This window comes from Rhagoletis pomonella, unplaced genomic scaffold (genome assembly GCF_013731165.1).
Source record: "Rhagoletis pomonella isolate Grant_MI unplaced genomic scaffold, Rhpom_1.0 Rhpom_scaffold_00004, whole genome shotgun sequence".
Classification (NCBI taxonomy): Eukaryota; Metazoa; Arthropoda; class Insecta; order Diptera; family Tephritidae; genus Rhagoletis; species Rhagoletis pomonella.
The window spans coordinates 73731792-73756331 of record NW_023458558.1 but is presented as its reverse complement, the minus strand read 5'-3'; the positions used below and the strand labels follow the sequence as shown (position 1 = coordinate 73756331).

General features: G+C 34.7%; 1 protein-coding gene across 4 annotated transcripts in view; it reads right to left on the bottom strand.

Moving 5' to 3' along the window:
* Positions 1-24540, bottom strand: part of LOC118738076 (baculoviral IAP repeat-containing protein 6) — a 145000-nt gene that overhangs the window by 5903 nt on the left and 114557 nt on the right. For 3 of the 4 annotated variants that reach the window (XM_036468989.1, XM_036468991.1, XM_036468992.1), the window contains 4 exons: positions 1080-1394; positions 827-1011; positions 332-764; positions 49-263 (listed from right to left, as the gene is read on the bottom strand). In XM_036468989.1, the coding sequence (XP_036324882.1) occupies positions 49-263; positions 332-764; positions 827-1011; positions 1080-1394 (1148 nt within the window). The remainder of the gene's footprint in view (positions 1-48; positions 264-331; positions 765-826; positions 1012-1079; positions 1395-24540) is intronic. The other variant, XM_036468990.1, reaches the window with a different exon arrangement.

Genomic DNA, 24540 nt, shown 5'->3' with positions numbered 1-24540 from the left:
AAGATATTGGTCAAGGGTACATTTAGAGTTTCACTAAACACAACTAACCTCGTTTTGTGGGCTGGTAATTTGATAGTTTTGTGATTGGTGTGTAAACACCCCCAAGCAGTTCAATACTAAATGCATCGCGCCAACTTCAATGACCATTCGCCTTAGTAGCATACCGTCATCGGTAGTGAGAGGTGAGTTGTCCAACAATTGGCGGAACACCTCAAAGGGTAACGTTGGAAGCGATGGTGCAACCGACAAACTATATATGTCATCTAAGGCAATTGGGCAAAGCACAAAATGTAGAATTCAAAATTTTTATAGCTCTCATATTTTCACTTACTTCCTTCGCCGTCGCCCGTAACTCCTAATACTAGTCGTAGTAGACACTGTGCACGCACTTTGTCACGCAACAGTACATCAGAATATGGTGGTAAGCGCAGGAAAAGCCCAAAAGCTGCAAGGGAATGCTGCGGAACTGAAGTGATTGCAGTGTTTTTAGATGTTGGTTCGGTTATTGGATCTTCCAAATCTTCGTATATTTCATCGTTTGGTTCCAGCTTAACCCAGTCGGTCATTGGTGGGCTCTTCTCTTTCTCCGGCAAAGTAGTAGGTGTTCTGCGACCGGTATTGTCGGGGTAAACTGTTGGCAAATATTGTGCGAGCAGTGACAAGCCACCTCGGCTAGAGAAGCGTTGCAACGGAGATGGAAGTGGCTCGATATCAGCAGCTTTAATCCCAGATTCCTCCTTTTCCTCCACTGTCTTAGCTGGTATCTGAAAGAAAAAACATTAATTTAATTTACTTAATATACCCTAATTACAATTACTAGACAAACCAAGTTTAGGGTAATGCATGGGGTTGATAGCGAATGGCCCTTGCCATGTAGAGCCGCAAGTATTTGTGCTATGGTTGTATCGCTTGAAAGCTGTATTTCCGGGCAGTCGGGTAGAACGAGTTGAGAGCAATTGATAATGCTGGAACCATTTGATGGTGTTAAAAAGTCTTCGATGCTAAAGAACTCTGCAATTTTTGAAAATATACATATTTTATCCAAAATTAATGCGATGCTAATTTTGTTAGAATTTTACTTGGAAAATTTGGAAACAGGTCTTTGTTTTCCTTGTTCGCTGCAGCTTGGTTTTTCACATCTTTAATACGTTTATCCTTTGCGGTGACGCCAGCCGCAACGCTTAAAAACTCCATACCGTTCTCCAAACCATTCTCCAAGCCATTGAAATTCAGTGAAATGCCACCGTATACATCATTGTTCGGCTTTTCGTTCTCATGCTTACTACTTAATTCACTATTGTTGGCACTTGAAATATTCCCAGTACCACCTGGTGTGCTGCCGCTCTCTGTTGTTCGCGTTTCTGCTTGCATTGAAGAAAATATAGTACTGTATACTACAAGGCGCATACAAATCAATGGTGCGAAGTGATAAAAACATTAAAAATGATAAAAACCAAAGCAAAACAAAAGTTAAAATTAACGACAAATGAACACACATACGAGTAAGTATCAGAAACAAATAGAGGCTATGAACAAGTTGTTTTCAGCAAAAAAATAAGCCCGAAACTAAATTTCCGATCATGAATGCCCTATTGGTTCTCAACACGGGAACTATTAAAAATACAGTAAGAAAACACAAACTTCGCAAGAGAATAGAAGTTTTGTGAAGTTTGATTCAAATGGTTTTATACAGTTTTATGATTTAAAAAAGTTTTTACGTTTTCATTTCCCCGTTTCCAGAGTAAGATTCGAAAATTTTGCAATTTACTAAAGTTTAAATCTGAAATTAAATCGAAATTTCGTTTCGGAAAATAGGACCGCGCCTAATAACTTTACAATCATATCAACTCGACTGCTGAGTGGAAGATGGACCTATTTCGGCAGCCAGTTCCAAAACGCCCTATCTCAAAAAACTTTTCAAGAACACCCTGTTTCAGAATATTATCGAAAAACAACCTGTCTCAGAATTTGGTTGAAGAACGCCCTATCTCAGAATTCGCTTCAAAAATGCCAAATCTCACTTAAAAATGTATTAAAAACTAGGAAATACCGGCGTGACGCCTCATGGGTAATTTTGCATCAAAGCTAAGGGGAAACCGTATTGAAACTCAAATGGGAAAACCTCTCAGGGGAAGAATTTTGCCTTTATTAGTATCCATAATTCATCTAGCCGGCAATTGTAACCCTAGTACATATGTATGTATGTACATATAATGTGTTGTAATCGATTGGTAACAATAATAAAAGTTAAGATCTATCTTCACAAATCAGTGCCGTATCAGTTCAGTATCATTGCCAATCATCATCGAGCAGTGATACCAATTCACACACATCCGTAGTATGTCGCCCGGTACTTTCAGTAAAAATAAAGTTCATTGAAACCAAGATGACTTATTTTACTAATGATCAATTGGCAATTATTGACAAATTATATAGTTCTGGATAATTCCACTCGATTAATTTTCCCTCCATATCAAACAAAACTTGCAATAGAATACCGTCAGCTCGTCAGTGAAATACACAAACAAATCTTTGCCGAATTAACTTCGCTCTAAAAACTTTTTGTTTAAATTTAAGCATATTAAAAAGGTAACCAGTTTCCTCTCTTAATGTATGCAAATTTGCACACCATGCTAATCAACTTAAATACTGCTTTTTAACTTTTACTTACCCTATGTACGGCGTAGAACAAATTTGAAATTTGTTTGTTGAATTCTAAACACTTAAGGCCAAATTCACAGTGCGTAGTTAACTCAGAATCGGCAGTTAACTACAGATTTTTAATAAAGCACTGTGAATTTGGCCCCTTGGGCAGTTAATTTAACCATTTTAAAATATAGTTAAATCATTAGTTAAACTTAACTACAAAAAATTTCTATAGAATTTTCTTAGTGTTCCCAATTACACAGTTTACACATAAAATGTTTAAAATTTCTTCTAAAAGTTTTTTGTTTAAATTAACGCATATTAAGAGAGGTTGCCAGTTTCCTCTCCTAATGTGTGCAAATTAGACACCGTGTTAATAAAATTAAAAACTGCCTGTTTACTTTTACATACCAAATTTGTCGCATAGAGCAAAATTACAGATCAAATGTACTTAATTTTTATTTTTTAAAGGGACTGTATGTTTGCGTTAAAAATGTTTGCAATTATAAACCTTTCGTGTGTGTATTTTAAACATCTCATGTTCAAAAATCCACACTTGAACATCTTATGCGTATACTTACACAAATTTTGTTTGAAAATAAACACTTTTCAGTAGCAGTTTTACATGCAGTTTTAAGAGTGTATAAAAAAATTGCGGAAGGAACACTGAAGCAGCACTGACGGTAAAAAAAACGGCATTATGCCGGACGGTCTGAACAACTCTATTTGGGACTGAGGTAACGATATTATATTTTTCACTGACACTGATAGATACGGCACTGATATGTGTAGATAGACTTTTATTGTAAAAATTACCTACATATATAATTGATTTGAGGTCGATAAATAAACGCAGATCTAATTCCAATTGCAGGCATCGTTTCTATTTGCGCCGCTGCTACTATTCTCCGATTACGGACCGTTTGTCTTGACAAATTTCTTTTAGCTTTAGGCATTTTTAAACGCTTGGCACTATTCTGTTATTTCAAAGATTTTTTTTTATATTTAGTAACGAAATTCTACTTTGTATAAGCCCAAAAACTCAGCCTTTAACGCACTTGCTAATTTATTAACTTCGCGAAACAATGTGCCGAATTCCCATGGTGCCCGACAAATAGACATACATATGTACTGTTGTGCATGCCAGTTCAGCGTTGGAAAAATGGAATTCGGCTAGACAGAAGCAGGTTTCCCATTAAAAACAGGGCTAAATTACTTTACCACATCAATTCTAATTTGAACATAGTTATGTACATATGTATGCATGTAGTAAGTCTAAAAGCCTGATTATTGCAACTTAATTCAACTTAACGGAACGTAGAACTTAGATAATCCAAATGAAACAGATTTCGACGTGGCATTAAGCTAGGTTAAGTTTCGGCTGTTCAATTATAAGCAACACCCATTTAACAGAATTTTTAAGAGAGAGCCGTAAGTTACGTTAAGTTGCCACAATCAGACCATAACTCAATTGATTGAATATTGATCTGCTTGTTGCATTTGCATGAAGCGAAGCACACATTTCTTTGCTGTTATTTATTCTGTATGCTACTACAGCGATGTAAAATAAGGTTTCGCTGCGCAGCGCCAACTGCTTTTTTAATGAACTTCATATTTATGAAATAATTAAAATAATTAAAATTTAAAGGAAAAGCTGAAGATCAATGTATGTACATATGTATGTATGCCACACCCGTGATCGGAATTATAATTCGAACATAATTTTTTTTGCAACCTTGCGGAGTGCTGTCAGCGTTTCATTCTATCACATCACGATGTAGCGAACAAATGTGGCACGTTACAGAAGCCGCTACTTGTGATTTATCGATTTTGACAATTCTCAAGTAAATGTAAACAACGCCTCAGAAACTTTAGATGCACTGAAATTTGGTAATACTTTCTTTATATTTTACTTTCTTGTATTATATCATTCTTGTTACCATATAGTGTTTAGTGTTGGACAATTTTTGTTCTTCAAACTAAGAAAATTATGTCGAGCAAAAATAAAACTAGGTACTCAAAAACGTGAATATGTGGTAGATTTCAGATCTTGGGTGGTAGATGCTCAAAAAAGTGGCCACACCAAGAAGCCTACAGTGAGCATGTGCCGATATCGCAGCAAGCAGCATTTTGAAGTAAAAAAAAAACGAAAACAGTTGCCATACGAAATACACGATGTATGTATAAGGAGCGTTCCTTATCTCCCAGAAATAGTCAGAAAAAGTCCGAAGTAGTCAGATTTAGTCCAAAAAGCGTTCCTTAACTCGGAAATGACAGCCAAAATGAGAGAGCAACACCCAGTGAGAGTGACTCTCATCAGTCCGAAGTAGTCAGATTTAGTCAGAAGAATTATTTCTGGCAAAATCCTGAAAAGTGTCAAACTCAACTAAATTTAAATTAACGGAAATTAAAGAATATGCAAAAAGTGAGAATAATCTAAAAAGTAAAAAAAGTGAATTGAAATTGGAAGGAGGCAAAAAATAATTGATATAGTAAGTGTTTATTGTGCTTGTGCTTGTGTGAATGTGTTTTGTACATACATTTCCATTCTTATTTGACGTTAGCTTTGTTGTTGCCATTCTTTGGACTAAAAATTTGGTTTTTTGCGTTCCTTTACTTTTCCTGTTATTCTCTTTTAGTGAGCGCATTTTGCTTACGCTCTGGCATTTTGACACTTTTCAGATTTTAGTCCAAAAAGATAAGCAATGAACCTATAGTGTTTGTTTGTTTGAACGCAGCGCTGCTTGTACATACATACATGAATTTCGCTTTGGGCGCAGTGCTACTTGTACATAAATTTCGCTTTACGTATGTCTGAAGCTGGCAAAGGTTCTTTTTTTACCTCCCTTTTATTAGCTCGGGATGTAACTATGTAATATTGATGTGCTTAAAAGATGCAGCGATTTCTATTCTCAAGTTACATACCTGATGACAGTACGAATGGAAATTATAATAGCGAGGTTTTAGTTTTCAAACTATAATTTTATTATTTTCGTGCTGTGCTAGCTGAGTATAAAAACAAGTAAGAGCAGCGCTGTCTTCGGCTATGCCGAAGGCTTCATACCTTTCATGAACATCTGAAAACTTTACTATAACAGATTACTGCATTTGAAAAAATTTATATATTCACAGCACACATAGATAGAGGAGTTGCATATATAAAAAATCTTATCTAAACAATCAGAGGTATGGAAGATATACGTTATATAGCACCAATCTAAAGGTGTTCTTATACGATATGTATTTGCATCTGTAAATGTGAGTTTTTTCAATACACATGTAATTGTGTATGTCTGTCAAATTCACAGTCTTTATTTAACTTTTTAAAAATACGATCTTTGAAAACGAAATAAAGTAACCTTAGATGATTCTATCTGTGTGTCAGATGAAAATAGAAACATTTCTGTTTCGTATGTACGTGCATATGCTTTGTACAGAAACAAATCTAATTTGCCTTTACACGATATGTTGGTATTTCCATATGTAAAAAGTGGCATGTACACATGCAAAAACATATCGTGTAAGAACATCTTAAGTGATTTTCACTGCTGTGTGATCGGTATGTAAACCGGTAACACAATTTAATGGGTTTAGCTTCCTACATAAAGGAGATATATCGCAAAAACTGGTATAGGAACAATCAGTGGTATACGAGATAAGGCTTATACAACATAGATTTTGACAATTTTCTCAGTAGACTTTGTTTTATTAATTATACAATAGCTTACGAAATTTATCGGTTTTAGCTGTCCAAATAAATTAGTTTTGCATTGAAACCCCATATCTGAACAATCAGTTATATGGAGGCAATATATAAGTTACAGTGACCCGATCTTTGTTAATTTTACTGTAGACTATCTGTCGATAATGAGTGAAAATAGTGCGAAATATCATGTTTCTAGCTGCATATATTTAGAAATTATAACAAAGACTCTCATATCTGAACAATCAGTTGTATGGGAGCTATATGTAAAAAAAGACCCGCTCTTTGTTATTTTCACTGTAAGAATTCTGTTGATAATCGTTGGAAGTATTGCAAAATTTCATGCTCCTAGCTGCATAAATCGAGGAGTCATAACGAAAATTCTCATAACTGAACAATCAGTTGAATGGGAGATATATGTTATAGTGACCCGATCTTTGCTATTTTCACTGTAAATATTCTGTTAATAATGAGTGAAAACGGTGAGAATTTTCATGTTCCTAGCTGCATAAATGGAGAAGTCATAACGAAAATTTTCGTAACTGAACAATCAGTTGTATGGAGGCTATAGGTTATAGTGACCCGATCTTCGCCATTTTCTCTGATAGCATTCTTCTGATAATGAGTGACAACAGTTCAAAATTTCTTGTTACTAGCTACTTAAATGGATGAATTATAACGAAAAATCTCATATCTGAACAATCAGTTGTATGGGAGCTATAGGTTAGTTATCCGATCTTTTTAATTTTCACTGTAAGTTTTCTGTTAATAATTATTGAAAACAGTGCGGAATTTCCTGTTCCCAGCTATATAAATGGAGGACGAAAAATTTTATATCTGAACAATCAGTTGTATGGGAGCTATAGGTTATAGTGACCCGATCATTGTAATTTTCACTCTAAGTTCTCTGTTGATAATGGGTGCAAGTACTGCAAAATTTCATATTCCTAACTGCATAAATGGAGAAGTTATAACGAAAAATCTCAGATCTGAACAATCAGTTGTATGGGAGCTATATGTTATAGTGGTCCGATTCTTCCGGTTCCGACAAATGATGAATACATTATAAAAATACACCCACCTACCAAATTTTATCCGGATATCTCGAAAACTGAGAGACTAGATTGCATACAAACAGACGGGCAGACAGACAGACGGACAGACGGACATGGCTAAATCGACTCAGCTCGACATTCTGATCATTTAAGTATAAATTTTAATGGGTCTATCTCTTCTTATTCTGGTACTTACAAACATCGGACCAAAGTTATAATACCATTTCATGCTCATGAAAGGTATAAAAAGAAGAGAATAGAGAGAAATATGTATGTGGTTTGTTGATGCTCTCTAAACACAAACGCGTGAAAGGCAAACGGTCTAGCAATGCGTGGTATTGTTGATCAACTTAATACTTTAATTAAACATACTTATTATCAAAATTTCATTTTAAAAATACCACTGTTTCCTACTGTGGTAGAAATCAAGGAATGAAACCAATTCAAAATAACGTTCCGGTTTGGATTTCGGTTTTGCCAAGTGTTTCGGTTTCGGTTTTGGTTTCGTTCTTCAAAATTTATTTCGGTTTTGTTCCGGTTTCGGTTTTTCACAGAAATTTTGTTGATATTATTTAAATCACAATGTCTTAAACGTTGAGGAAAGAAAATCGAAAATTACAGTTCACTGATAATATCAACACTAGGTTCTTTCCCTAACAATCCGGACCGGATTTGGTAATTAGAGAATAAGAGAAACATTTCCTTTCAAAAATGGAACAAAGTTCAGAAGTACGGAAACGCAAAAACCCACATTTCGTACCCACAAGTCGAGAAACAGCTGATTCACGTTGTTCTTGTTTTTGTCACTTATACCATGTTCTGACCGACATCGGAAACATGTTTTCGTTGCTAAAACTGGTTTTCGACCAAAAACTTGTGTTTTCGTCCATATAAAATCTGTTAAACGAAAACCAGTGCTGAAAACTACTTGAAAACTACTTGAAAACTCACTTTCCACTCATTCCAATCGGTGTCTTCACTAGTTTTTTTCGATTATTTATCGAAGTGGAAGTCATATTTTATCATCTTTAATACGCCATTTCGGATTTATTGTTAATTGCCTGGCCAAAGCAAAATAAGAATGAAAGTTAAAGGTTGTAAATGAAATGAAAATGAAGGAAAAATTTTTTGGTTGTCGGTCAGAACATGGTATTAAATGCAAACACTTGGAAATTGAATTTTGGTTTCACAAATTTGATTTTATGTACATAGATTGAAAATACATCACCAGGCCATTCCCTTTTCCTTAAAAGCACCAAGTAAATGCAGGCAACATGTAAACACAACACAGCTGATATGCACTTTGACACTTTATCCATTTTTACTCGGAGAAAATTTCGGGCTGTTTCGGGCAGGAAGAAGAATACACTTACGATCGAATACGCTCGAATTTTCGCTCTCTATTACCCATTTTGTTGAGTACAGGCATGATTTCTGGGCTATTTTGGGCACACGCGGGATCTCGCATTGCGTACGGGAAAGAAACTACTTAAATATAATTAATCGATTATCGATTCACAACAACAAAGTCATCAGCAGATTTTTGAGAAAAGTTACCTTGCCATACTTATTTACTACTTAACAAGAATTTTAGCAAAATGTTGCTGATTTTGGTTAAATAAATCATTTATTTCAAAGAAATTTTTATTTATTATTTTTGTAAATTTCTGGAAACCGATTGAAACCTGTGATTGAAATGGTTTCGGTATCGTTCCTTTTCAGGTCAAGATAACGGTTACGGTTTCGGTTTCGGTTTTGAAAAACGAAACGGTTTTAAACGGTTACGGTTTCGGTTTGGGTTTCGGTTTCATTCCTTGGTAGAAATACATATGTAATTTTAAAACTTGAATCATAGAAATCGACCCAGTACATCGGCTGTTTAGCTCTCACGCTCTTTTGGGTTTGATTTTTACATATAGTATAGATACCCTGTAGGGAAAACACGAGCTAGTGAACCAGATTTCTACACCATTTCCAGTTGGATTTTAGAAAGAGTCAATTGGATGTCAGAAAGAGTCAATTGGATTTTAGAATAGTCAACTGGATTTTAGAAAGCGTAAATTGGATTTTAGAATACTCAACTGAACTTTAGAAAGCGTATATTGGATTTTAGAATAGTCAGCTGGATTTTAGAAAGCGTAAATTGGATTCTAGAATAGTCAACTGGATTTAAGAAAACGTAAAATGGATTTTAGAAAACGTAAATTGGATTTTCGGAAATGTAAAGTGAATTTTAGAATTTTCCACAAAAATTTTGAAGTAGCCAGTTTTTTCTTATGTGCGGTATTTGTCAATGCAAATTTTTCTAATATATTCACTTTTAAGCGAACATTGTATGGGCACATTAAATACATTTTTTTAATAAAAAAAAGCAAAAAATGGAGGCACAAGACGACTGCGGTATTTGCTTAGTTACAATGCAATATATATTAATACATACTATATTGTTAAAACTTAATAAAAAGTATTTATTTATAACCTGAACTTCAGCAATATTTGAAACTACATAATCATATGCTATGCATGAATCATTAAAAAATCCAATTAACGCTTTCTAAAATCCAATTTACACTTTCTTAAATCCAATTGACTATTCTCAAATCCAATTGACTCTTTCTAAAATCCAGTTGACTATTCTAAAATCCAAATGATCGTTTATAAAATCCAGTTGACTATTCTAAAATCCATATGGCCCTTTCTAAAATCCAGTTGACTATTCTAAAATCCAATTTACGCTTTCTAAAATACAATTGACTATTCTAAAATCCAATTAACGCCTTCCAAAATCCATCTGGAAATGGTGTAGTTCAGTACTAGTTCTTTTTTGCCAAAAACGAACCAACGCACCAGTCCAAAAGCAGTGAAATGTGGTACTTTCACTAAACTATTCTATTTTAAATTTCAAAAGCAGGGAAGGTAATCATTATGAGTAAAATAATTTAAATCAGCATTTAATCATTATTTTATGAATTATTATTGATTATTTTGTGATTTTTATTTTTTCGCGCAGAGATTATGATTAATTTTCAGTTTTATTCTTCCACTTAAAAATAATGATAATTTATAAAATTGAAAAGGCCATAAAGACGCAACCTACTGAAATTTTTACCTGAAAAGCTTGGGTCTTATTCCTTTTATAATGGTGCGGCTACCTCTCAAAAGGATACGTCGGTAATTACGCTGGTATAGTTTTTGAGTTGCTTAATAATCATTATACTTAGTGAAGGACAATTGAGAAAGGCAATGCAGTTGCAGAAAAAGAGGCATTTAAAAAAAAAGTGTCAAAATAATTACCACTTTCTCACTAAATTTATTTAAAAATGCAAGCCACCAGAGCTACCTTTTTTTTAAGAAAAGACAAATTAATTTTTTTTATGCAATCCACCACAGCTACTTTAATACAGTCAGTCAATAAAGTTTAGGTACAACGAATTTTTTACAATACGGGCAACTATTTTTTTAATATTTTAGTTTTCGGTAATTTTTTATAAAAATATGGTCAATTCTACAACAAAATCCCCAAAAATCAGAGTTCCAAACCTTGTGCAAAATTTAAGAAAATTCTGCAAAATTTCATTAAAATAATTCACTTTCTATTTACGCTCTCTAGAAAAAGTTTTTTAGCCCATTCAATTTTAGTATAATGAAGTGCAAGTGTGAGGAAGCTAGGACTTACCAAACAACAACAAAAAAAATTGCAAAATATCAATGGTAAGTCCTAGCTACCTCAAACTTGCACTTTGTTATACTAAAATTGAATGGGCTAATAACTGAGTACTTAACTTTTTTCTAAAGAGTGTAAATTTAATACTTGGATGGAAATTCGCAGTTTTCTTTAATTTTGCATAAGGTTTGGAGCTCTGGTTTTTGGGGTTTTTGGTGTAGAATTAACCATATTTTTATAAAAAATTTGGGAAAAATAAAATATTTAAAAAATAGTGGCCGGTATTGTAAAAACTTCACTGTACCTAAACTTTATTATTTATCATATTTAAGTTAAGTACGACAAAAACTTTCGAAGTACTTCATATACATATAAGCTTAAAAAGAACTGAATTTACTTAAAAATCAATATGCTTAAATTTAGACATGTAATACAAAGTGAACTAATATTTTTACTTTTAAGCAGAACGCACTTTTGTTTTTTACTTACTACTTAAGTTTGATACTACTACTACTACTAATGTGGTTCATAAATTTTTAATAAGTGCGTTTAAACATTTGTGATTGTATTGTCCTTCCTTCAACCGATCGTATTTAATATAGAAGGGAAATGTTTCGACAAGCATGATTAGAAATGTATGTAGATCTAAGGTGACGAATTTATAACAGGTTGGGAACTATAAAAAATGGATGCAGATCGAACTAGATCTCATCTGTCGAATTAGGAACTGGTTTGGAACTAAAGAAAAGGGGATGCAGAACGAACTATATCTCATCTGACGAATTTGGAACTGGTTCGGAACTATAGAAAAAGGGATGCAAACCGAACTAGATCTTATCTGTCGAATTTAGAACTGGTTCGGAACTAGAGCCAAAGGGATGCAACGGGGGACAATTAACACTTCTTAGGACATCGCAATGTTAAATTCGCCAGTCGCTAGCATGCAAAAGAGAATTAACGCGTACTATTCATGGTTCCAAACGCGCTAGAACCGAACCAGTTCCGCACTAGTTCGTTTCCCCACAGGGTATAGATGTGCTGAGATATGGCGTTTTTGAATCGGCAGCTGATAGTGCGTTTTTGAACGGAGTTCTGAAATAGAGCGTTCTTCAAACAAATTCTGAAATAGCGCATTCTTGAAAAGTTGTTTAGATAGGGCGTTACATGTGTATATTCAACTTTACGGTTGTTTGTAACAGCCTAACGAAATCGGGATAGAGAGAGACATATACATACATATGCATATACCAAAATGCTCAGAATGAAGGGAAAAATCGATTGACGATGTTTTTCTGTCCGTCTGTACGTCCGTGCAAACGATGAGTCAAGTAAAAATTTTGATATCTCATTGAATTTTGGTTCCTTTGAAGTAGTGTTGGGAAGTATCGAGTAATTTTGAGGATCGAGTTCTTGGTTTGATACTTCTAAGGATCGGGTATTTTTCAGAGTACTGAGTACTTTCTTTAAATATACCCATGTTGGAAACATTTCAATATTTAGTGTAGAAATCTCACAAGCTGGCAGTATTTTGTTCAAATTAATATATGAATATATGAATTAAATTACGTCAAATGAATGGGTACAAGTTTGTTACTTAAAAATTATTGAAACTGCAAATTGAGTACTACCATTTCTGAATAGCGTTAAACATAAATAAAACTCAGTACTTTTTAAGTCTATTCGACACTCAATACTGAGTACTTTGCATCGATCCTGAGTACATGTATCAAACGGATTATTGGAACGGAGTATTTTTGAGTACTGATTACTTTAGAGTTCTTTTAAGTTCTGAATACTTTCGCGTACCTTTTTTGAGTACTGAGTACTTTCGAGTTCTCTTGTGAGCACTGAGTTCTTTGGAGTACTCAGTATCGATACTTTTAAAAATCGGGTGCTGTCGATCCTTTTGAGTATCGAGTTCTGAGTACTTTTGGTATCGATACTGCCCAACACTACTTTGTAGTATTTTGCTCAAGGTAGGTTGGTATTAAAAATTTAATGTTTATATACATATATATGTGGCGGCATTTGTACTTTCGAAAACTTTGTGGCAATAATTCGACTTTCGCTACTTAATGCAACCCTGCGCTAATTTCCGAGTTGTAAAATAAAAATCAACCTGGCATCACTAATATTGTGCATCTTCCCTTTTTCTTTTTGGATGTCATCGGATTTGGAAGTGCTTGCCGGAATATCAACGCAAACTATTAACCTGTAATTACTTATAAACGACTAAGGAATCTTTTAAGTAATAAAGCATTTTAAATATTATTCCGCTGTTTGGTTTATTTACGAGTTCTTTGTGAGGTAAACTCAACACAAAACCTCCAAATCACGGCGCACGGCAGTGCGCGCGAGTGACGAAAGCAGTCACAGTAGATATATATGACACGAATATTTATAAAGTATATGCATTAGAAAATATTATTTTCCCGATGAATGAGCGAGTGCTCATAGCATTCTACACCTTTTCCAAGAGTACTTCAGAAAGCGTCAAATGTATTTCAGGAACTATAAAATGTACTTCATAATAGTCAACAGTACTTCAGAAAACGTAAAATGTACTTCAGAATGGTCAATTGTACTTCAGAAACCATAAAATGTATTTCAGAACAGTCAATTGTACTTCAGTTACCGTGAAATGCATTTCGGAAGCCGTAAAATGTACTTCAGAATAGCCAATTTTACTTCAGAAACCGTAAAATGTACTTCAGAATAGTCAATTGTACTTCAGAAACCGAAAAATGTACTGCAGAAGACGTACGCATTGTAATTATTTAAATAGTATATATTATAGTGATTTTAAATATATTTACTTTTTAATATATTTTCAAATAATAAGTACATTAGTTTTTTTCGCAATGTCTATATATTTAAGAATGAAACAATTAATTTATTGATGCAGTTTTAAATTATGTACCAGCTGGCATTGCGAATAAAGATAGTGCATCTGGGTGAAAAGTGGTAGAAGGTTGAATGGCCCTGCCACAGTCGCCACGAACAACTGTCGGATTTGCCTCGTCAATAAGTCGCTCCAAGTACGAGAGCCTTTGCTCGACAACGCCCGGACCAAATGTAGCTGGAATGCCAATATTTGTCTTAACATACGTTTTTTTGCCATATCAGCATAAAGCGGAAGGCTATATATTTATTCATAGTCCGAATTTTACCGTGCAAGCATTTACTACATGGTGTATGTTCAAGCGACATTATTATTTGGTCCGGGCGTTGACGAAGGAAAAGCGGCAGTTGTTGGTGGCGACTGTAGCAGAGCCATTAAACATTCTACCACTTTTCACACAGATGCACTATCTTTATTCGCTATGCCAGCTGGAACATAATTTAAAACTGCATTAATAAATTAATTGTTTCATTCTTAAATATAGACATAGGCATTGCGAAATGAATTCTGAATGGCACCCTAAACTTTATCGATAAAACGCCCCAAGCCGATTATGTATTTCCGAATTCGGCTAATCTCAATGCCCCAGAGCTTCTCGGGGCTATTTAGGATGTGAGAGCCTCGCAAACGCTGGGCACCTAAGAAGGTAGTGTTGAGATGATTCTACCTCGTCATCCTCCAGGCAACTGCGACATACGGGGCCCGGTAGTATCATCAGCCTTACTGCGTAGATACCGATTGGACAGTGACCCGTTAAAACCCCCACCAGAAGTGAGAGCTGTGGCTTTGTGAGTGTGAGTAGTTACCTCGACCGCCCCCCGTCCACCCTCGGCCAGAAGGACCTTGCTATCGCGCATGTTGCGGTTTTCGCCCAGCGCTCTGTCAGCTGACATGAGGCCCATCTGTCATCCATGAGTGTACCACAAGCGATCAATGGCACCTTTATCCGGCGATATTGTTTCACGAGTACCTTCCTCTTTAATTTGATACCCATACTTCTTCTCTAAGCACATTTCAATTAATTTTTTACATCATTTTTGAATTACTGACGTCAGAGTGAAAAACTAAAAAAGCAATATTACTATATTTGGCCTATAGCTTCGCGAATATATTGATTTTTGTGTGTAAAGTTTACTATCGCATTTATATAATTACTAGCAGAGCACCCGACGTCACACAGTGGAACGTCCCCATATAAGCTGCGGCCAAAAGTAGTAACCGTACTAGAAATTCGCTGAAATTTCTTATATGCGCTATTCGGCATTTAGGAATGAAGAAATGTGGAAAATCGTAAAATTCAGCGTGCTAACATGCCCACAGCTCTTGTGGGCGGAAATAGTAAATGTTATCCGATTTTGATGAAATTCAGAGCATATGCTGGTTTTAACGAGAAAAGCATAAATCTGAAAGATCGTCAAAATCGGTTTACATTATCGTCCAGTAATTATAGAAAAACAGGCGAAAATTAAAAAAAAAAAAAAATTTTATGAAATTCGGTGTGCCCTGCTCGTTTAAGTCAAAATTTTCCAAATTCGAAGATAATAAAAAATTTCTTATTACGGCGCCCACCTCCTACACAACGTTTTTGGCTCTAAGTACTAAATTTTATGAATTTTGAAGAAAATGAACAGGCATATTTATTTTATTTCTAAAGAAGTTCCTATTTCTTCATTTTTAAAATGAAAAAACGAAAACATTTACAATACCTGCATACTAAATTATGTGCACGATGTGTATTTACACTTAAACTTTAAATTTTACCGACATTTTATACTACAAAAGCTGAGCTAAGGCAAGCAGGACTCTTGCCATCGAAAACGGATCTCGTTCAGAGAAGCGTCCATTTTTGGCTGAATGTGGAATGTGATTAATAGATTGGCGAGTCATTAACATCTACACCTTCTTCAATTTCCATTTTATACTGCACATTATTTATTTTATGTATATATCAGAGTCTTTCCATTCAGCACTACAATAAAAATTATATAAATATATAAATTTTACAGGAGGTGGGTCATTAAAGGGAAGAATAGAAGCTGAACTCGAACTTCTTCGCAGCTGGAACTATTTGAGATATGACCCCATATTTAGTGTTTACTTGTCCTAACCATAATTTAGCTCGCTCCCTAGGTCCTTTTTAAATATCCATTTTTAAAGTAAGCACTCGAAAAATTGTATACTCCCAAAATTATGTAGAATTTCATGGTAAACTGTTTTATACATTTCAGAAGATTTAAAAAAAAATTTAAAACAATGCTTGACCACTGATATATTCACAAACTGCTCATCAATCAGATTGGCTTTTTATATATCCGCACAAGTGGAAAAATTTATTCAAATTACTTGCGACAAAATCAAAATTTTTTCTTCCAAATTTATTTTTTCGAATTGTTTCGACTTTAAGCTCGTGTTATGACTGCAAATATGCATTTTTATCAAAAATTCTTTTTGGTTTGGGTTATCCGGATATTTTTCTATGCATCTGTGTAATTACTTTTTCAGAATTCGCTAATCCGTTTTTACTACTTTTGGCCGCTGTAGTCCCATTGTGCGTCGTTCGGGGTAAACAAACCAAAATATAAAACAGTAATACAAATATTCAGTTCAGCATAAATTAAAGGAGCCCAACTATTTTCTTTCTGTTTAAATTAAGGCATCCTTATGAACCATACTTTTAGCTTTATTGTGCCGCAACAACTACTATATATTTGTCATCATTTTCTGTTCTTCAAATCTTGTTTCAATATTAATATTAGGTGAATTAAGGTAACGATAGAATTTTTAAATTAAAATTAGGCTACTGCGGTACATTCCGCTTAGCTGCCTATTCGCTTAGCTGCTTTAGTAAAGCTGCACTTTTCCGGTAGAATACTTATTCCGGAAGGTGAATTATTTATTATGAATGAAAATTTTTCGTTTAAAAGCATCGCGGGATCAAAAAAAAAAACGATTCAATCTTTCCGTTTCGAAATGGTCTAAAGACTGTAAGACACAGTTTTAAATATCCGAATGATATAATTGGTGAATACATATGTATCCCCCTTTTATAAACTCATTTATATATATACACTTTACTCTAAACAACTCCCACATATACAGTGACGAGCAAAACTGTAACATGGTTTAACACTTTTTTTTCAGCCACCGCTATATTTCCAAGTTCTAACGACTTTCATCCTTTTGTTGTATATTCTTGTTTGGTACATCCCTTCTCCCTCTCCCATAATGATTTGAAGTCAATACAACAACAATAAAAAACCCAGCAGACAAAAATGTAAATTAAGGCAGATGTTACAGTTTTGCACTCACTCTCAGTTTTGCATTTGACAGTTATCTTTTACTTAGTTGGAAGTCAGATGACTTTTTTCTATATTGTAATTTATTGAAGAAGTGATCACCAGTAAATAACATAGTTGATCAGGAACCATAAATGTAAATAATAGATTTACTGCGGAAAGGGGGAACCGCACGAAAAGTGGCAAAAATTTTGGAATTTGCTACTTGAAAATGTTAAGACTTAGAAAAAATATAGCCTAAAGTGTTCCCAAGGACAAAGGAAGTCTGTTAAAAAATATTACGGTACGATATCTTGTGAACTTAGCAGCAAGTAGCGATGCAGCCACTATTACAGAAGCGCTTAAGGTATTAAACTTTAATGCAAATCAATAGACAGCGAGGCGAAGAATTGCCAAATTGAGGGCAAAGGCATCATAAAAGAAGAAAAAGGCAAATTTGATCAAAATACATGTGCGAGTGTGGCAGGGGTTTGCTGCATCGCAGGAAAACCGGACCGTTGCCTATTGGAATATGTTAGGTCTTTCAGAATGCAATAAAAAACATTTTTAAGTTTCAATCGAAGGTTATTTGGTCTGACAAGACTAAATTAATCGCTTTCAATCAGATGGCCGGGTATGGTATTGGATCAAAGACCCAAATTAAGCCCATGCGCATCCTGTAAGGCAAGCTGTGAATCACAGTGGTCGGTCAATAATAGTTTGGGGTTGTATTTAAAAAATTTTGTTTGTCCGTTAGTACGCATTAGGCGTAAGGAAGAGTATCTGTTCATATTTCGACAAAATTTGCAAGATGTAGTCGAAAAAATGACAGTTTCTGCTGAAAAATCATTCAAAACACACTGCACATGTTCCCAAAGCCAGGATACAAAGCAAAAATTTGCTAATTTGAAATGACCTCCACAATCCGCGGACATGAATATCATCGAGAATTTGCGAAATCAACTAAAAGCGCTACTTACTAAGTATCAAAGTCCGTAAAATCGAGTACATGAGCTGTGAAAGCAAACTTAGGATATACCTCCAGAATTTTTACAAAGATACAAATAAGGTATGCCAAATCACATCCAGGAACTGAAACAGACAAAAAAGTACTGAACATTTTGTTAGTAGTTCTTTTTTTTTGTGAAAATTGTTAAAAAGTTCTTAAAAATATATGAGTGCAAAACTGTAACATCTGCCTTAATTTACATTTTTGTCTGCTGGTTTTTTTATTGTTGTTGTATTGACTTCAAATCATTATGAGAGATGGAGTAGGGATGTACCAACAATAATATACAGCAAAAGTATGAAAGTCGTTAGAACTTGGAAATATAGCGGTGGCTGAAACAAAAAGTGTTAAACCATGTTACAGTTTTGCTCGTCACTGTATGTCTGCATACCAAATTTACAGTTAATGTGAATTATGGTTCCCAATTTATGGCTGATTAAAAATTGCGCGCTTATGCTCCACGTTGCCTTTCACAATGTCATGTATACAAACCTTGCTATAAGCAACTACCATGGATATGTATTCAACCAAAGTTCATATTCTTGTGAATTATGGTACCGAATTTGTAGTTGATACCAAAGTACACGCCAGTGGGATGTGCCACGCCCCCTTTTACAAACTCATTCATATATACCCTACTATAAGCACTTGCCATAGAAACGAAATTTCAATCTCATGTGACTTATGGTTTTCAAGTTATAGCTGATAAAATTTCCACGCCTATGGGATATGCCACGCCACTTTTTATAAAGCCATTTATGTATACCTTACTATAAGCAACTACCATAGATACGTCTGCGTACCAAATTTCCACCGCATGTGACTTATGGTTTTCAAGTTATAGGTGATACAATTTCCACACCTATGGGATATGCCACGCCCCTTTATGTATGTATACCGTACTATAAGCGCCAACCATAGATACGTCTGCGTACCAAATTTGAATTTCATGTGACTTATGGTTTTGAAGTTATAGCTGATAAAATTTCCACGAATATGGGATGTGCCACGCCCATTTTCACAAATTTATGTATATATAGCGTACTTTGAGCACCTACCACAGATATGTCTGCATACCTAATTTCAAATTTCATGTGACTGATGGTTGTGAAATTATAGCTGATAAAATTTCCACGAATACGGGATGTGCCACGCCTATTTTTACAAACTCATGTATATATAGCCTACTATGAGAACCTACCGCAGATATGTCTGCATACCTAATTTCAATTTCATGTGACTGATGTGTGATGTGGGATGTGCCACGCTTCCTTTTACAAAACCCATTTATGTATACCTTACTATAGGCACGTACCATATATATGACTGTACACCAAATTTCAAGTTCATGTGACTTATAGTTCCGAAGTTATGGCTGATTAAAAATTTTACGCCTATGGGAGGTGCCACGCCCCCTTGTCGAATCCCAAATTTTTCACCCTATTATAGGCCCAGGTGTGATGACAATACTCTGTCGAAGTTTTGATCAATTCTGTCCGTCTGTTTAGGCTGCAACCTGGCACACATACATACTTCCACAAATATACATATAAGTAGATCTATCATTATCCCAGTGTATAAGAATTTTAGAAATATCTCGTCCACAATGCCACCTATCAGATACATTTTTAATCCCAATATTTATTTATATTTATTTTCAACTGGTTAACTTATATTCTAAGTATGAGCCGAATCGGCAAGTAAATGCAATTTTTATGAATATCCCGACCCCAACGCCACCTAGCGACTAAATTTTTAGTCGAAATATTTCCCTTCAAGGTGCTGACATATGTTCCAAATGTGAACTAAATCGGTCCAGCCGTTTAGTAGTTTCGTGACATTCATTATACGGAAAACTCTATGAAATTGTGAAATCGTGGCGTCTCAGCACTTTTCATTTTTCTGCAACAATAATAAAAAGTTTCAAATTTTTTTAAATCGAAAAACCTTCCACACAGAAGGTCCAAAAATGTGCTTTTTACAGAATTGAAATCGGTTCAACCGTTTGGTCAGGCATCGCCGTCATATGAAAGACATTTCATTTTTATATATATAAATTAAATAAAAAAAAAGAAATATAGCCAGTACTGGTCACGAAAATGAACTTTCTATTGTTGCCATCAGTGCAAATTACAAATCCCGAAAATCCCGGGAATATTTGCCAAAAATCAAGGGATCATTCCAAGGAAATCAAGGGAACATTCCTAATCCATGCAAACATATGTATGTACGAATGTATGTAGGTACACGAAGCACGCTTGCTTCATACATATATTCTTATTTCGGTTTATGCGAGCTTCAGTGCTAACTTTGCTTGGTAGCGGCAGAGCTCGTATGCATGCGCGTTGAAGTTGTTTGTGCTATTGCTTTATACTATAGCTGTGCATACGTCGCTTTCTTTCTTTTTCCCCTTCTCTATACTATATCTTCATTCTTACTCATATAACATTTCCAGTTTTAAAAATTTCACTCTCCATTTTTGCGGTACCGCCGGTACCTAAGAAGTTTCACTTCAAAAACTACGAAGTAAACTTATTTTACGTTTTCTCATTATAAATTTACGATCATTGGTAATTTATGTTTTCTCATTGCCAGTTTACTTTTACTCATTATTTCTTACGTTTTCTCATTATTAATTTCGGGGTCGGAAAATAATTACTATTTTTTAACTTTTAACCAAAAAAATCAAGATGTTGTAAGCGTCGTAAAACAATTTTAACTATACTGACATATTTGTATTCGTACGTTCTACTGTAATCTATAATGATTTTTATTTTTTGAGTTTAACCAGTAAAAATCAAAAATAATAATTAATATCTGATTTTTATTTTTTCGATCAAAAATAATGATTATTTTATGATATTTATTTTTTCGCTCAAATATAATTAATGTTAATTTTTTATTTTTTCACTTGATAGTAACATTTTTCAAAAGCTATACTAGGGTAATTTCCGACATATCCACTTCAGAGGTAGAGGTATAAAACGAATAACTCCAAAAATTTACTGGTCAAAATTTCTGTTGGTTGCATCTATATGGCCTTTTAAGTAAATAAATACATAATCATTATTTCTAAGTGGAAAAATAAAACTTAATAATAATTAATATCTCAAGGCGAAAAAATAAAAAACATAAAATAATCATTATTTGTGATAGAAAAAAATAGAAATCAAATAATAATTATTTCCGTTGAGCGAAAAAGTAAAAATCATAAAATAGTGATTAAATACCGATTTAAATTATTTTACTTATAATGATTACCGTCCCTGATTACTTTACGTATTCCCAATATAATTAACATTATGTCAATACTAATAGTCTAGTTAGTCTAGACATGACTCAACTTACGTAAGAAATCGTTAGTGATTACTCAACAAGCGTATGCCGATGACATCGGCATTATCGGTAAAAACAGAGAAGCAAAGCGAATGGGTCTGATGATAAATGAGGACAAAACAAAGTATCTCCTGTGATCACACACACAGTCACAGCACACGCGTCTAGGCACCCACGTCGCTGTTGACAGTTACAAGTTTGAAAAAGTAGACAACTTCGTTTATTTGGGAACCAGCATTAACACCAATAATAATGTCAGCCTTGAGATCCAACGGAGAATCGCTCTTGCCAACAAGTGCTACTTTGGACTGAGTAGGCAATTGAGAAGTAAAATCCTCTCTCGTCGTACAAAGGAGTTTCCGAGAAAAAGATTCTGCGAACCATTTACAGGCCTTTACGCGTAGGCGATGGCGAATACCGCACACGATTTAACGGTGTGCTGTATGAGCTTTACAACGATATAGACATAGTGCAGCGAATTCAAATTCAGCGGGTCCGCTGGCTTGGCCATGTCGTTCGAATGGACAGAAACGCTTCTGCTCTGTAAGTATTTAACGCGGGCCGCGATGCTGGTAACAGAAGAAGTGGATGGCCTCCTTTGCGTTGGAAAGACCAGGTGGAGAAGAACGTGGCTTCACTTGACATTTCCAATTGGCGTCAGTTGGCACAGAAGAGAAACGTCTGGCGTGCTGTTTTGGACCCGGCCAAAATCGCTTAGGCGGTTACAGCGCCAATAAAGAAGAAGAATAATATATTAGGTTAAGTTACGTAAATTAAGTGTCGACTAACTGAACCTTAAGTTAGGTTTTCTCAATACAATTTACGTTTTCTCATTATAATTTACGTTTTCTCATTACTGGGTTGAAAAGGTGTTCACTGCAACTGCAGTTTAAGGAACACGAGCACCCGACCCATCTGAATATCTCAATTAGTAAAAAAAAAAACGTATTCCAATTAAATCCTGATGGCAATATTTTTTCATTAGAGTGCTTTCAAAGTCAGCTGATTGAAATTCACATTGTCTTAGAAGAATTTAGAGGAAATATTACTTAACTTTAAGTTCTTGTGGTTTGAAATGTTTAAACATTTAAAAATCTTATTATGGAAAACATTAGTCCAGATATGTAAAATTATGATTTTGTATGGCCCTTTAGTTATTATTGCGTTTTATTGTCCGATTGTGCAATGTTTTTTTATGTATAGTATTACATTGAACATAACAATTGTAGTCGTTTTTCGCAGACAATAACTTTTAATTGGACAGCTAGTGCAAAGAGTTGCAAATGACAATTAATTAACAAAAGTGTGTAGATTAATGTATAACTAATCTTTCTTGCCCTATTTTGCCCCTTTTTGAAAAAATCGCATTTTTTAGAGAAATGCGTATTTGCCATTCATGCTGCGCGGGGCGAAAAATACAACTTTTAACAGAGTGAAACTTAAAAACTTTGGAGTTGAAATCCAATTCATATGTTTCACTAAATACATAACGCTTTTCAGAAGCCCAAAGTTTACGAAACAACTTTCAAGTATAGCATGAAAAACAGCGAAGATGGTGTAAGTCCGCCAGACCAGTCATATGGCGGCTATATCGTCGCTACCATGTCAATACCTTGCGCATGCGTTAAGAATGATATACAAGTTGGCGAGTCGTCAAATTTCAAGTCTCCTTAGGAGCAGAGGATACTAGCTTTAACAAACTGTCGAATCCCACACTTTTTTCTAATGAGAACAACATTTTTTACAACAGTTTATTTGGTCTCCTGGAAAATACCCATTTCCAGTTCGATAGTTTGACATGGTAGCGACGATATAATATAGAGCAGTCATGCCCAGCGCAGGGCACTTGCTTATGGAGTTCTGCCGACGTTGGCATGACTGATATAGAGCTTCGAACCGAACAAAATTTGGTAGGTCACCTCAGGAGTCCATAGTACTTGCACATAGTACCTGCACAAACCGGTATTATAAAAAATAACGAAGTTGGTGTAAGTCGAAGATCTTAATATTTAGACTTTATGCCAAAAACATCAATTTTTCTCCATAGTGCACTGCCCGTTGGTAAAGCTTGACGACAACGACTAGGAGACAAGCCAATCTAGGCAGGCAAGTAAGCAGCTACACCAACGATAACAACTAACCGGGAATCAGTAACAATAGAAATAAAAGCAACTCGTGGCTCTGTATGTTAAAAATCGAGTTTACTTAATTATTCCAAATAACGAATAAAATCACGAATAATGGCCCCTATTATGAGTTGCATTCGATTCTCGATATTCGCTGGCTATCGAACATCGAAGATCCAAAGTGAAATTCGTATTATGAGCTATGCAAGCGTGTCGAAATTTTCGTTGAGTATCGAATTTTCTGTCGAACAGAATTTTGCTTTCGTTGGTGTAGCGAAATGCTAGAAAATTTTAAAAATGTACGATTTTGTATTTCTTTTCTTACTTTTTGGCGGCTGGATACTAATTTTAAACGATTTGTATTAATTTCAAGCAGTTCTAACGTCGTGAATAGTAAACACAAGCTCGAAAGTCTGGTTTCACATATGAAAGAAAATCCCTATACTCCGTTGGCACGATCTCTGAAAACAAAATCGTGGAGCAGTTTACAGTTTTAATATATTTTAAATAGATTTGGATCACAAAATTTCTTAAATATATTGTATGTCAAAATATATTCGAAGGACTGCACTTAAACTCTCACGTTTTCTGCTCCTGGCCAGTTTTTTAAGCCCTCATCCTCTGACGAATCGTTCAACCAGAACTCCGTTGTGCTAATTAATTTTTTTTTACCACGCTTTTATAAACTCGCTTTCTTTTTTATATCATTTTAATTTGCACAAATTTACATATGAACATATGTATAAGCACACTATTTAGTTTGCTCGATCTCTAAACAAAGCTTCTCAGCGGTGAAAAATATACTATTGTGAACAACCTAGACG